Source organism: Neodiprion lecontei, chromosome 5 (assembly GCF_021901455.1).
Source record: "Neodiprion lecontei isolate iyNeoLeco1 chromosome 5, iyNeoLeco1.1, whole genome shotgun sequence".
NCBI classification, from domain to species: domain Eukaryota; kingdom Metazoa; phylum Arthropoda; class Insecta; order Hymenoptera; family Diprionidae; genus Neodiprion; species Neodiprion lecontei.
Window position 1 is genome coordinate 2174649 of NC_060264.1, and position 13698 is coordinate 2188346.

At 38.8% G+C, this 13698-nt stretch overlaps 3 protein-coding genes across 3 annotated transcripts; 2 read left to right on the top strand and 1 right to left on the bottom strand.

The window, feature by feature from the left end:
- Positions 1 to 121: 121 nt before the first annotated feature.
- LOC107228017 (protein KIAA0100) lies at positions 122 to 9194 on the top strand. Its single transcript, XM_015669357.2, has 17 exons — positions 122 to 224; positions 297 to 395; positions 488 to 614; positions 709 to 900; positions 995 to 1246; positions 1322 to 1483; positions 1567 to 1779; positions 1839 to 2106; positions 2168 to 2390; positions 2463 to 2581; positions 2649 to 2969; positions 3084 to 3517; positions 3591 to 5685; positions 5775 to 6019; positions 6085 to 7141; positions 7230 to 7447; positions 7521 to 9194. Exons 2-17 carry the CDS (start codon positions 337 to 339, stop codon positions 7803 to 7805), a joined length of 6270 nt encoding a protein of 2089 aa, XP_015524843.1. The 5' UTR covers positions 122 to 224; positions 297 to 336; the 3' UTR covers positions 7806 to 9194.
- On the bottom strand, positions 8427 to 10282 carry LOC107228020 (sesquipedalian-1). Its single transcript, XM_015669362.2, has 2 exons — positions 9858 to 10282; positions 8427 to 9784 (listed from the first exon to the last, which is right to left on the bottom strand). The coding sequence occupies exons 1-2, from the start codon at positions 10149 to 10151 to the stop codon at positions 9428 to 9430; spliced, it is 651 nt and encodes a 216-aa protein (XP_015524848.1). The 5' UTR covers positions 10152 to 10282; the 3' UTR covers positions 8427 to 9427.
- Positions 10283 to 10584: 302 nt separating this feature from the next.
- Positions 10585 to 12899, top strand: LOC107228018 (corepressor interacting with RBPJ 1). The gene is made up of 6 exons (XM_015669358.2): positions 10585 to 10830; positions 10942 to 11036; positions 11119 to 11369; positions 11462 to 11594; positions 11841 to 11972; positions 12061 to 12899. Exons 1-6 carry the CDS (start codon positions 10759 to 10761, stop codon positions 12473 to 12475), a joined length of 1098 nt encoding a protein of 365 aa, XP_015524844.1. The 5' UTR covers positions 10585 to 10758; the 3' UTR covers positions 12476 to 12899.
- The last annotated feature ends 799 nt before the right edge of the window (positions 12900 to 13698 follow it).

Genomic DNA, 13698 nt, shown 5'->3' on the forward strand with positions numbered 1-13698 from the left:
CACGCACGCCTACGTCAGATTTTTCGTAGATACTTTTTATCCTTTTTATAATCGAATTTCATTAATTGGGCCTCTGCTATCACGAGTGGCTTAAGACATGACGATTAATTTTTTCGGTGACCAAACTTGCCACACGAAATTAAATCGTTTATTACTGATATGAGTTAACCATCGGCTACGGGCTGACTAAGCGCCTATGTACAATTTCGAAAGACTGAAGTATTGTATGTATAACATATGTACATAGGTTAGAATTACATGTAAATAATTTATTACACAACGATTATAATTGGCAGCGTAACACCCAAATGCTACTGTTATATTAAAATTTTCAAAATGACGGGGCTACTCGCGTTTATTCTCATCTGTCTCTTTCTCTACTGCAATTTTACATGGTAAGATTCTTCTATATTTTTAAAAAATTTTGACTTTGTTTTTTTCACTTGTCGTACAACGTGCACTTTCAAATTCACTGTCTCATGCTTAGGGTGATACCGAGACTACTGGCATGGCTCGTAAAACGTCGTTACAAAATTCACCTTAGAGTCGGCCACATTTCCCTGCCCTACTTCATACTGCGAGATGTTACTGTTACCAAAAATGGGTTTACTGTGGTACGTGCATGTAATGACTGATGGAGGAATTTTCAAAATACCCATATGTCCTCTATTTAGGACTTTTCTACTGTCTTGTTAATACATCTTTCAGCAAATCGAAGAAATTACTGTACGAAGCAGCTTATTCAGCAGCGATGTTGCTAAGCTGCTGGCCGTTGTAATGCGCGACGTCCGTATCAACAAAGATGTCCCGGTTCAACCTTCTTATCCAAAGAAAGATTATAACAAACCACTCGATTTTAGAAACAAGAAAATACCGCCGATCATTATCACGTTTGTACAGGTATTCTAGGGCATAGCTGGCAATAATACAATAATCTGATTTGTAATTTACTCAATTCAATTCGTAATGTACGAAAACAATTCTCTTCATTCAGTTCATGGCTGTTCACGTCGAAAACCTGAGTCTTCTAGCCCTAGGGAATGGTTGGTTGGCCAATGGGAGTGCGGAGAGTCTAAGTTTGGATGGTAGTGTTGTTCACGGGACACGGACTCTTCTTGCATCTGCTGCTGTTGCTGGTGGGGCGATGAAATTATTGCGACACGCATCTGATGCTTGTCTGGCACAGATCAGCTTCGCAGGGAACATTGAGGCAACGTTAAAGGCACAGGGGGAACTGTCTGTGGAGGTTCGTTTCATGACATGTCAGCCAGTGAAGCTGAAATGTGTAAAATATCTACATTGAATACATTCTTCTCCACAGAAACTATACATAGGCGTGACTCAAACCGAGGGGTCTGGGGGGGCAGGTCTTCTACAATTTTTCAAAGATAGAAAAACTTTGACGCCCACTGAGCAGTCTAGCAAAGCACTTGATCGTTTCACTGGACCACTGCTAGCTCGATTGGCTCCAATGATACCTAAAGTATGTAAAGAATATGTCAAAAATTTATTGCTACTTAGTATTAATTGCCATGCGACACATTTACCTGAAACTTCAACTTTTAGAATTTGACTGTGAAAATGGGGAGTTCTTCAGTGATTGCTGGGAGAGAAGATGGAGGGCGAGTTGGCCTCGAGGGAATGATGAAAGGACTGCATGTGAATGCCAGATTCCAACCAGCAGGTCCGCAATTGTACTTAGCTGTGAAATTGGATGGACTATCGATTCGTGGAAAGCAGCCAGTCTTAACTCTGCAAACACTGTCAATAGATTCTAGGGTAAATAGCAACACGCTTTAAAAGTATTCCAGAGAACTAATAATTATTTATGAAAATAGTTGGAAGAAGATGTTTTACGGATAGCGACCCAGCTACATAATCTCTCCGTGACTTTTGACTATGCCGATTGGGACACAGTGTTACTCAGCAGTAGCTATGATATGTCAAAGCCAGACGTCGACTTGACGTCAAACAAGAATTTCTCTTGGCCTGGAATACGAGCTATAACCGATCTGTATGGTGGAAATTTATTCATTAAATTACCTGACAGTCAAGAAGCATCGTGTGGTTTATCTCACGTGAAACTTTCGTTGGATAGAATAGCAGGTAATATTTGAATGGTAAAATGTTGAAAAACGCACTACTTTGATGCTTCATCGCCATTTAGACAAGACCATGGGGTGGAACACAGAGTTGTCCGTCGAATCTCTAAGGTGGACTCTAGACAGTGAAGACGAAGGTGCTCCAGGAACTTCTCATCGATGGGGAAGCCCGTTATATGTTGGAGTATTTCTAGCAACAACGCGTCCAAATGCTGTCGGAGTATTTCTTGACGAACTGAGGGCAGAATGGAGCCCCAAGCTTGCAAGATTCTTAGAGCAAAGCTTCAAGTAAGTGATTGCAGTCTACAAAATTCATGTTCAGAGTATTTTTGGTATATTTTTAACGAAATGTATTTTCAGGTATTACAACCAGCGAAGGACATTAATGCACAGGCAGTCAAACATCCCAAAACAAGATGAGATTCAGTTCAACCTGAAAATGAGAAATTGCAATTTGTTTTTCATAGCTGAGAATGAATGTGAGCAGCTAAATATTCTTGAATAAGTAATAACTGTTGGCTATCGTTGACTATATAATTATTTCAGTATCTGTGATGGTGCGCATGGATTCCTCGAGTCTGGAACACAATTCCGATCATTTTATAGCTGTTGCCGAAGGTGTATGTGCTATAACGCTAGACAAAGATAAACCAATCTTATGTGAACGTGCGCAAGCTCTTTCAAGTCCTTTCTTAGCCCTCAGGAAGTGCAAAGGAGCCATTACAAACGGTAGTATTAATCTCAGCTTGGATGGATCCAGCTTGGCTTGGAGTCCCAACCTGCATCTTAGACTACTGCAGCTTTGGCACGAAGCTGCAGATTTTAGAATGATAGCATTCACAAAACAGGGCGAAACTTTAACTACAGGTGAGAAAGGTGGATAATGTTGAAATTGCAGATCAAGAAATCCTGTATTTTGTATAACTAGTTTTCGTAACTGGAAATATGACAATTAAACCATCCCTAAATTATTTGCTACAGACTCCGTAAAAACAAAGCGATCTATGGATTTATTAGCTACTGGTGGTATTACCTTGTCAATTGTGATATCGCCAAGGCATTTCCTTGAGTTATCTTTGGATGAGCTTCGTTGGACTGCGGGTGAATGGAGGTTTAATTACTTGAGAGCTGCGCTGGATAGGGCAGATATATTGACAGTCGAAGGCGTGGAGCTTATCCGAATTTCTGAAAGTGAGGAAGTCAGATTAGAAAGAGCGAATAACGAGGGCTTTGACTTGGACTGGAACACGACATGGGGCCTTTACATAGAATCGTGTAAAGCTTGTTTTCCTTACGAACATCAGTACACAAATGCCATACAAAATGAACTGATGAGCATCCGAAAATGGCTTGACCAAATTCATGCACGAGAATCTATGGCGGAAAAGCAATTGCCGAATGACCTAGTGATCAAAGTTAGCATCTTCCATTATTAGAATTTATATATTGCTAATGTAAACGGTATTAAGACAAGCAATTTATTTTCAGATCAAGGAATGGTTATTTGAAGTAAGAGATGATCCTTTCGAAGTTCGCCTACGAGACAATTACGAACTTCTTGAAGACGAGTACAAAGAAAGTTTGAAGCGACAAGCAATGTTAGACTCCAAAGTACAAGAGTTGTGTAGAGCGCATTTGCTCCTTCCTCAAGGTAAAGTAGACGAGCTCTACGCCAGTTTAAACAAAAAGAATGCGGAAATATACGTTCAAAGATGGAAACAAATGCAGCGAGCTGGTCCTGTAAGAACGCGGCTCTGTGCCTGGACTATGCAAGATTTGGAAATAATAATATTAGCTGATCCGACGATTCACGGAACAGAAAAAGCGGTCAAGGCATTAAGAGAAATGGACCCTGAATCTCCTTGGCCCGAGGACGGTCTTGAATTTAGCACATTGTGGGTGAGAGGGGTCTCTGTCAAATGCACAGAATGGAAGCTACAGTTACGTGATTTCCCGCAACCACTGTTGTTAGTCGAGGGTCTAAGCATTTGGGGTAGATTAGCTGGAGCCGAGGCCTTGGCACCACCTCGAGCAAGGAGAACAGTTAGAATTGAAGTCGGAGCTCCCTGGGACGATATAGTAGTAGAGCGAGGCATGACGTCTCTGAAATACTACCATGACTTAAACTGGGACATTGATAAATTCAGATACGCCTTTGGACCTTGCTGGGAGCCTGTAATTGCTCAGTGTAATCTGAGCTTCGAAAAGATCATTCATCCCTCGAGAGATCCGAGTCCGCCACTTCCGTTCTGGGACAAGATGAGGCTTTCTTTTCACGGCAGATTAACGCTGTGCGTTAAACAATTGACTATATTGCTGCATGCCTCCCTAGATCCGTATAATACGACCGAAGAGATGGAATTGACTTGGACAGGATTGGAGTTGGATTGGACTCTGGGAAGAATAATAATCAAGGGTGACTTGGACGTCTGCGTTAGAACTGCAAGCAAATACGACGACTGTCGGCTTTTGCACTTGCCTAATGTCAGGATGAGCGTCAAATTGGCATGGGTTTGCTTGGGGGATCCTCGTGATCACCACGCTGCTATACCCTGCGCTCCAGACAGGCTACCAGAGTATTCTAGCAATCAGGAACATGATTCGTTCAGAGCTTTCAGGTCCCAGAATTTGAATGTCAGTCTTGCTTTAGAAACGAAACCAACCGGTTCCCCAACTTCAACCAGTGCTCCTATTGCGTTGCTGTATGGAAGCACCTTACGATGGTTTGAAAGTTTGAAATTCATACTATCAGGAGCTACCAGACCAACGCGAAAAGGACCACTCTTCAAAAACATACGACCAAGGAAAAAGCAATTGAGCAGACACTACAGAAAGGTCAGATTGACACTGGCTTTTCATAGATTTCACGTAAGCTACTGGATGTCGTCCTCCATGCAACGCGGCTTTGAAGTTACAGGAGGAAGAGTTGGGTGCAGTTCAGAACACAATTTGTCACTATATCCAATCGATGATGGTTTAAGGCACAGACCAAGAGCTGAATGGTCGGTGATTTACATGAACTGTGAGCTCAGTGATGCAGAAATTTGGCTGCAGCGAGCCCTACAAGAAGAAAAAGAGAGCACACCACTCCGACAAAAGGTTGAGAAATATTACTGCCTAAGTGTTGCCAGAGTTAGCTATGGAAGGGAAGCCAAAATTGCCGGGGTTTACGGCGATACTCCGACACATAGATTGGTTGTACACGACCTGCGCGGAGCTTGGACGAAAACGAACAGAGACGTGGCGTTTGCACTGTTTGATTCGTTCATAAAGAGTCAGCAGCTTAAGAAAAATCTCTCTACTGCAGCTCTCAAAGGTTTTCACAGGGAAAAAAATACTTCAACACCTAATAAAAACAGGACTAGACCAGTTGATGGGCAGAGCACTCCAGTTCAAGTGACACCGTCACCAGTTACTAAACCTCAGCAGGGAGAAGCTGCTGGAATGTTGCAAAGATTGATTGCCGAGGCCGCCAATAAACCTAAAGCTTTTAGCGACGATTTATCTGGACAAACTAGAGGACAGCAGCTGCGAGGATTAGCCGCATGCCATCAGGATGATGTGATGCATAAAAATTGGTTGAGTAAGATGTCATTTCGTTATCGTTTTCACTCCACTTGTAGTTAGCGAAGTAGAAAGTTTGAAGATATGGGTAAATAAAAAATGTTACAGTTGCACTGGTCAATAGTCAAGTCCTCCTCAAAGGAATCGAGACGCGTGGCTACGTCATTCTTTCTGCAGCAAAGGCAGAGATACTTCAGCGTGTTCACAGACCGGTTTGGAGGGAGAGAACGCTTGTTTCAAAAACAACGTGGGTCGGTTCTCTCGAGTGCATGCAATATTATGCCACAGTCAGTGCTAACATTGACGACAACATCGATGATAACATCATGTGGCTTACCCTCGACAATATTCAGGTAATTATTTTGAATGTAAGTAAATAAGACGAAGAAAAAACTTTCTTACTTTATAAACGTTGCAGGAAAAAGACTCAACTGTGATAGCGGAGCTACCAGATGTTCCGGCTCTTGTTGGATCCGGGCAAAGTGTTGGCGGAGTGGTCAGCCAGACTGTTGGAGGAGGTGGCGGGTCTCAGCATCAACTCCAAAGGATTGTCTCTCGCTGCAAATGTGAATTCTTCTACGTTGGTTACGGTCAGTCTTTGGATGCTGGATGTCTTGACGAAGTTCCACCTCCTCCAGGCGAAGAAGTTAGTCCTTGGGAGCGTAAGGAGCTCTCGGCAGCTGACGCATTTACATTGACGCACCACGATCTTGATGTGTGCACAAACTCGCTCCAGTATGCAATGATCCTAGATATTGTTAACAATTTATTACTGTATGTTGAGCCCAGGAGAAAAGAGGCTCTAGAAAGACTACAGAGAATGAGATTCCAATTGCAGCTTCATTCCGTTGAGGATCAGAAACGACCCATACAACAGCTTCAGAATACCGTGCGGGGTCTAGTTGCAAAATTACGCAGATTGGAGAAGGAAACACACCTATTTCAGAAGGCCTTGGCTGAAGAACCGAGTCCGGAACTACTGGAAGAAAAGGAAAGATTAGATGCAAGAGTTTACGAATGTAAAGAACAGCTCAATGCGCGTGCCGAAGAATTAGATGTTATGTTAAGCTGTTACAAAGAGACAACCGCTCCAGCTGCTGCCTCGACAACAGTAAAGGATAAACCAGCGGCAGTTGCTAGAGTGGCAGAGATTTGTTTCAAATATGCACAATGGAGGCTTACGGACGCTGATGGGCAATTAGGCATTGCCGATCTTGTTCTGAAAAACTTTCTTTATACCAAAACAAGCAAGACTGATGATTCTGTTGAACATTTGTTAGAATTGGGTTACGTCATTATGACAAATTTACTTCCAAATCAAGTTTATACTGAGGTACTCACTCCGACAGAACTCCAAAGTAACATGCCGGTAGAAAGACAAAGAGCTCTCAGAGTATTTTGTCGTGAGAAGGCACCAGTTGCTGGAATATCTGTAAAGGAACACTTTGAGATCAATGTTGTTCCTTTGACGATAGGTAATGTGATTTTTGAATTCATTCTAATGCCGCATGTAAAGAATAAATTGGAATTCCAAAATTGAAACGAGCAATAAACTGCTTTCAGGGCTGACTAAGAAATTCTTTAATACCATGCTGAAGTTTTGTTTTCCGGAAAGAGATCCAGAGGGAATTGAGGAACCACCAGCTCCCCAGAGAGATTCCTCTTTTTATGTACCAATGGAACGGCGGGATGATGTAGAAAAGATGAAAGAAAGAGCCGATAAGAATAAACTCTTCATCTATATAAAAATACCAGAAGTCCCTGTTCGAGTTTCCTACAAGGTATAAAGAAGAAATTAGTAAATTCATCATAAATCTCTGATTATTTCCATCTCTGACTAACATGTTTATACAGGGTAACAAAGAAAAAAATTTGGAAGATGTGAGAGACTTTGCATTGGTCATACCTACCTTGGAATATCACAATGTGACTTGGACGTGGCTGGACCTGTTACTGGCAATGAAGAGCGATTCCAGACGAGTTATCTTAAGCCAAGCAATAAAACAGAAGCTACAAATTAAACCGAGAGGTCCTCAGCAAAAGGCACCCCCGCAAGAGGAAGACAAGGCCCGTCTTCTACTTGGAGCCAGGCATTTGCCGGGTGATGCACGTAAAAAAGGTGTCTTTAAGTTCAAGTAAATATTCTCTCTGGTTCAAGTAAGTTTTTTCCCTCTTTGGTTATACGTAGTGGATAATTGGTAATTTTAACTATCATTAATAACACTCAGGATTTGTACAATAATTTCATATACAATTATAGTATTTAATATATAATTTACGGTAAATTTATAAACCTCCCATCGATTAGTAATATGGCATCCATTATTTTTTTTTAGAGGTCTCTTATTTGAAATTTATATTTTTTAATGCAACAACTTTGAGCATAAGACTGTAAGTAATACAATTTTGGTCATCGAGAAATTGAAAGTAAAAGTGTGATTATGAATTGAAAATTTTTTGAACTGTTTACTTGCAGAGAAAACCACATAAACGCAAATAAAAATTAACAATTTCGATGTGAATAGAGTATCCAAGGAAACAACTGATCAAACTCCAGTGCAGACTACAATTATAGTATTTCAATGGGTAGAGCCATATGATAATTGATGACAAGCAAGCAAAATAAACTTAATATATAAAAGCTTTTAAATTATCACGAGTAGTATTAAAGTAATCGATTATTTTATTTTTTTTACTCTAATTTTTAAGTAAAGCACGTGGCTTGTTTGCGAAATGACATGGATATGTATAAAATACTGATTAAAAGGCGACTTGAAGCGTTTATTTCTACCACTGAAATATGTCAATGGGGTTTGTCTTTGTGACTACCCAATAACGACAGATTAAGACCCAGATAAATTTGCGATATACATATAGCATGAACAATTGGACACTTATATAATATACGTATAAGGATTTGATTCTATACAAGTACTTTGTACAGAATTCTATTTCGTACAGCTTTTTAATAACACTACGTAGACTAGCGTCTCACATTTACCTAAATATCATCAATGTCATATTCCAATCATATTTTTATTAAATACATGGTGATGTGAAATTTTATGACCATGTGACTCAACCACCATAAAACTTTTTTCAACACTATTTTTTTCTGTGAGGTTAATCAATCATGTATTTTTTACACACAATGTTTAATGTACTGCAATATTTTACCACAGCTGGCTGTTGACTTATTTATTAGATTATTAATATAATGTTGACTAATAAAATACTTATTTAGGTATTTACACAAGAAAATGAATTACCCATTATTTCTCTAATCCTGTTGTATCATTGCCGTCACTACAAATATATGTATTATATTTATAGCGATCTACGCACTGATCTGTAATTTGTCTCAAGTAATATTTAAGTAGCATTTCGCTTTTGGATCACGAGAATGAGGACGAATGCATTCTATGATCAGTACAATTCGAATCTCGCGTTTGAAAATTATAAATATGGTGATAAAATTCATCAGTGATGATACATATGAACTGCATCAAAACCGATTCTCGTATTAAATTCGGGAAAAAGCATTTTTAAAGAGATACGATTAGAAATACTTGAACAATGAGTCAAATGCGATGTACACTATAAATTTCCATCGGACATTGATAAATGGAAGAATCTCATCCATCAAATCAAATTGTAGAATTGCATTAGAAACATCGAGAATCGAAAGAGCATAGAAGTAAATTTCTGGTTATTATCTAACAATTATTTGCAACTATATTTACCCGCAATAAGTCTTTCTATTACAGTGCTATAAGTGGAGCTTCGACGCTCCGTTTAGAGTGTCTCCATTCATTAAGATCGGCCAATATCCTCCTCCCGTAAGCGGTATGGAGCTCTCTAAAAGTAATTCTCGTTCTTGGAATATTCTCGGTTCTTCCTGGAGCAGATCTGACACTTTGAGATCGATGATGAGTATCAGGTTTGTTAAATGGATTGTGGCGTTGTCTAGGTGGCGCCTTGGGAGATTCAACAGGTGGAGAAGTAGGTGTGACTTCTTCCTCCGCAGCGTCCAGCTGCCGTTGTAGTTCGGCAACCATTAATTTCATGTAATCATAACTAGCGCATGCCAATGCCTTCATCCACTGCTCCATTGAATCCTACGAATTTATAAAAAAACAAAATAAGGCTTCCGGCCAATTGAAAGTTGGAGACAAGGAGAAAAATACTCACTTGCGACTCGGCTCCCAAGGCGTAGCTTCTGTTGTTGGGACCGTGGAAAACGATTTTGAAACCAAACTGCTCCTCGTCTTCAGCGAGCTCGATGGTGCACCCTTCGAGGACGATCATCCCGACAGGTTCCTTGTCGCCTCGCCGATCGAAATAGAACAAAATGTTGCCCTTGAGGACAAACCACCGCCTCTGGTATCCTCCTTTGACTTCGCCGCGTTTGTTGAGCCATCCCTCGCGGTCTACAGGAGTTGCTGACGTCGCGAAAGCGACCATATTTTTCTCGTTTATTTTCATCGCGTCGAAATGGTGTATTATTGGCTCTCTACGTCTTTCGCCTCAAATATTTGTTAGGTTATGTTGACCTGTCAGGTGCGTACGGACACGGCCATATTGGATCTGACGTCGACTATCGCTCATTTTTTCCTCGTACTCATGTGACGCATGTCGTTGACAGCTACGCTCATGTTAGGTTTTAAAAGCGCTGTAACAGTTGGAAAAATATTGAAGTTCTTGACAAAAATTATTTGAGTTGCTAAATTCGATAATATTTTAACGCGAAATAATTCGGAGTGAAATTGTTCATAAATTTTTTATAAAAAAAATATTAAACTGTGCTGTGTAATTTAATTCTAAAATGAGTCCGGTAAACGACCACAGTTTTTAGTTTCAAAAAATGCCGACTCTTCGACGTGGCAGCAGTACTTTCAGTTTGCTTTTTCACAACTCTTCACCACTCTTCATCGTGTCTGATGATTGTGGTGTCACCTGAATTAACCTCGTCATTTTTATTTGTCAAAGAAGTATTGACCGTGGTATTGAGTGTTGTGTATTTAATTTTCTGTCAGCTGCGCCATTTTTTTCTAAAACACGTTGATTATTGTTTACAACATAATCACCAGTCATGGGAAAAGGATTCAATAATTACATGTGCAAGAAATTCTTTCACCCAGCATCTAGGGATAATTTAAAGCGAGTACGTATACGACACATACGATATAATACGAGAAATTCTATGATTCACTCGCGAACCCGTCAACGTTAGATGATCAACGATCTAAAATCGATATTAACGAATGATTAACAGGTATGGATGGCCGAGCAACAGGCTGAGGCGTATAAGAAGAAACAAGAGGAATTACGTGTACAGTACGAGAAGGAACAGGATCTTCACAACAACAAGTTAATATCCGCATTGATTACATACATTCAAGGCAATATCGAAAGCGTGGTCGATAATAAAGTGCAATTTAATTATTTCCAGAGCTCTGCTGAGCAAGGAGAGTAAAGACAAATTGAGCGTAAATTTTATGTACGAACCTCCGCCAGGGGCAAAAAAAGAAAGAGAAAAGGAAGACAACGAGCCTGAGTATAAATTTGAGTGGCAACGAAAGTATAACGCGCCGAGAGAAAGCTACTGTAAAGGAGACAGTGAGATTAGAGATCAACCTTTTGGTATACAGGTTCGGAACGTTCGTTGTATAAAATGCCACAAGTGGGGTCACATCAACACAGGTAAATTTAATTCTTTCTGTTTATGAAAATAAGAAAATTAGCATTTTCTAGTCACACATCTTGATTTTTTTTCTCTATTCTCTCCCTCGCAGACAAAGAATGCCCGCTGTATAGCCAAGCGATGAGCGTAGTAATGGCCAATACCCAAACTCAACCAGCATCACCAGCTCCCGATGCTCTGACTCTGGTCCAGCAAATGAGGGATGATGGATTGGCACTGAAAAAGTAAATTTCAGCACAATTTTTAGTCAACTCGAGTCATATCTTGTAATAATTTACTCTTTTTGAGTCTGGAACGTACTCTCTCTACAGCTATCATATCTTCCTGATATGACTGTGGCTTATATTTTCATTACGACTGTATTACTATAATCCATCAGGGTGAAAATAAAGATATTATGAGGCACGACTATAGTATATACTACACAGTAGGGACGAATTGAATCTGGTGATACTGATTTTTTTGTTTAGATCGGCTCTGGATGCTCAACAACACCTCAGGGTACCGGAACACCAAGATCTGATGGTTTCTGAAGATGAAGAGCAGTCTGAGGTTAATTTTTTGAGATCTCTTTCGAAAAAAGAGAAAAAAAAGCTGCTCAAGTGAGTATTGAATAGGGGCGTGCGTTTGTGAGATTAATTAATCTGTAGAAACATTGTACAAAGTTTGAATTTTGTTTTTCTTCTATAGGAAATTGGAAAAACTTGAAAAGAAAAGCCGGAAAGAAAAGAAGAAAAAGGTGAAAAAACATGATGCTAAATCTAGCAGTAGCGATGATAGTAGTTCAGAAAGTACAGATGCACATAGCGATAGAAAGAAAAAGAATAAGAAGGCCCGGTCCGAAAAGGAACCAGCATTCCACTTGGACGGCAATTTCGAATACAAAGATACTGAAGGAAGAAGGTATGGTGATAAGAAAAAAAAGCATAGAAAAGATAATAAATGTAAAGCTGATACTGATAATAAAAATAGAGAAGAAAAAGAAAACTATAGGAATAAATCTAGCAAAGAACATCATAGTAATGGAAGAAAGAGGAGTTATAGTCAATCTAATGAAGAGCAACGTACGGAGCAACATAGAAGAGAGAAGAAAGGAAAATATTAATTAAAATTTAGATGTACGTACCTAAAATATGTAATTTAGTTGATTCCGCTCTTTCGATTCCTTGAGTTTGAGACGAGACTCACTCAGAGTATCTTTGTTAGCTGGTTAAAAACCAACACCCAAGCTTATGGGTGTTTTACTTATATAAATATGTAATGTAGGTAATAAGCAATTGTTACTTTCAATTCTTATTGCATAGTTGAAAAAATGGTCATTAAATTATGTGGAATTAGGAAATTATATCGTTAAGAATTAAAATTACCGTTATAAACATATTATGCATATGTCACATTCGGTTATTACATGCATACATACATACTTAGATGCTAGGTATAAGTAAAAATAAAATTGTACACAAGCGAAGGAAAACTGTTCTATACGATGTACAAAATTTGAAATAAAATTCAATTGATAACAGTGAGAATCTGTTGTGTAAAATTATTAACCATAATATCAATGGTGGACAAGTTTAGGTTAGTCTGTTTCGAAAGCAGACAAAGGATTCTTAGTCAATTTGGTGTGAAATATAAAGTACCTTAATTGGCAACAGTAATAATTATGATCGACGAAAATAAAAGTTAACAAAAAGAGACATTCCTGTAGATTTATTCAATTTACTTACAATATTAACGGAAGCGCTTCTATAAGAGGGCCTTAAACCTTTTCTAATAAATCAAATACGTCCTTCTCGCAAGGATAAAAATATATTACCTGTGCATTATTATTTATATGCGTGTATAATATTTTTATTTTTTTTTTATATTAGGTACTTTAAGGTTGTAACTCAATCCCAGTAATATTTATAATTTATATCATATTCATTCACCTGTAAGCCACAATTTAACTATTCGATATAAGTTTCATTTTATCCTATTCATTGTAGATGTAACATATTAAGGAAATTTCAAAGTGGAACAACAAATTCATGCTCTTCAATTCCGTCGCTCTTCATATACGTGAACTTAAAAAGCTAACAAGACTTAAATACGTCAAGTTTGACATTGAACAATATTATCATTTACATATCAATATTGAAGAAAAACATTTTATTCTTTTTAATTATATATCAGGAGGTTGGCATAACTTTTGTACATACAGAAGCGACGTGAAACCGACAGTTGGAATTGAACAATTGTAAATGAGCATGCGGCTTGTAAGTGAATAAATACGGTATTAGATTTTAAAAATATATACCTATAATAACGTAAGTCTATATTACAAAC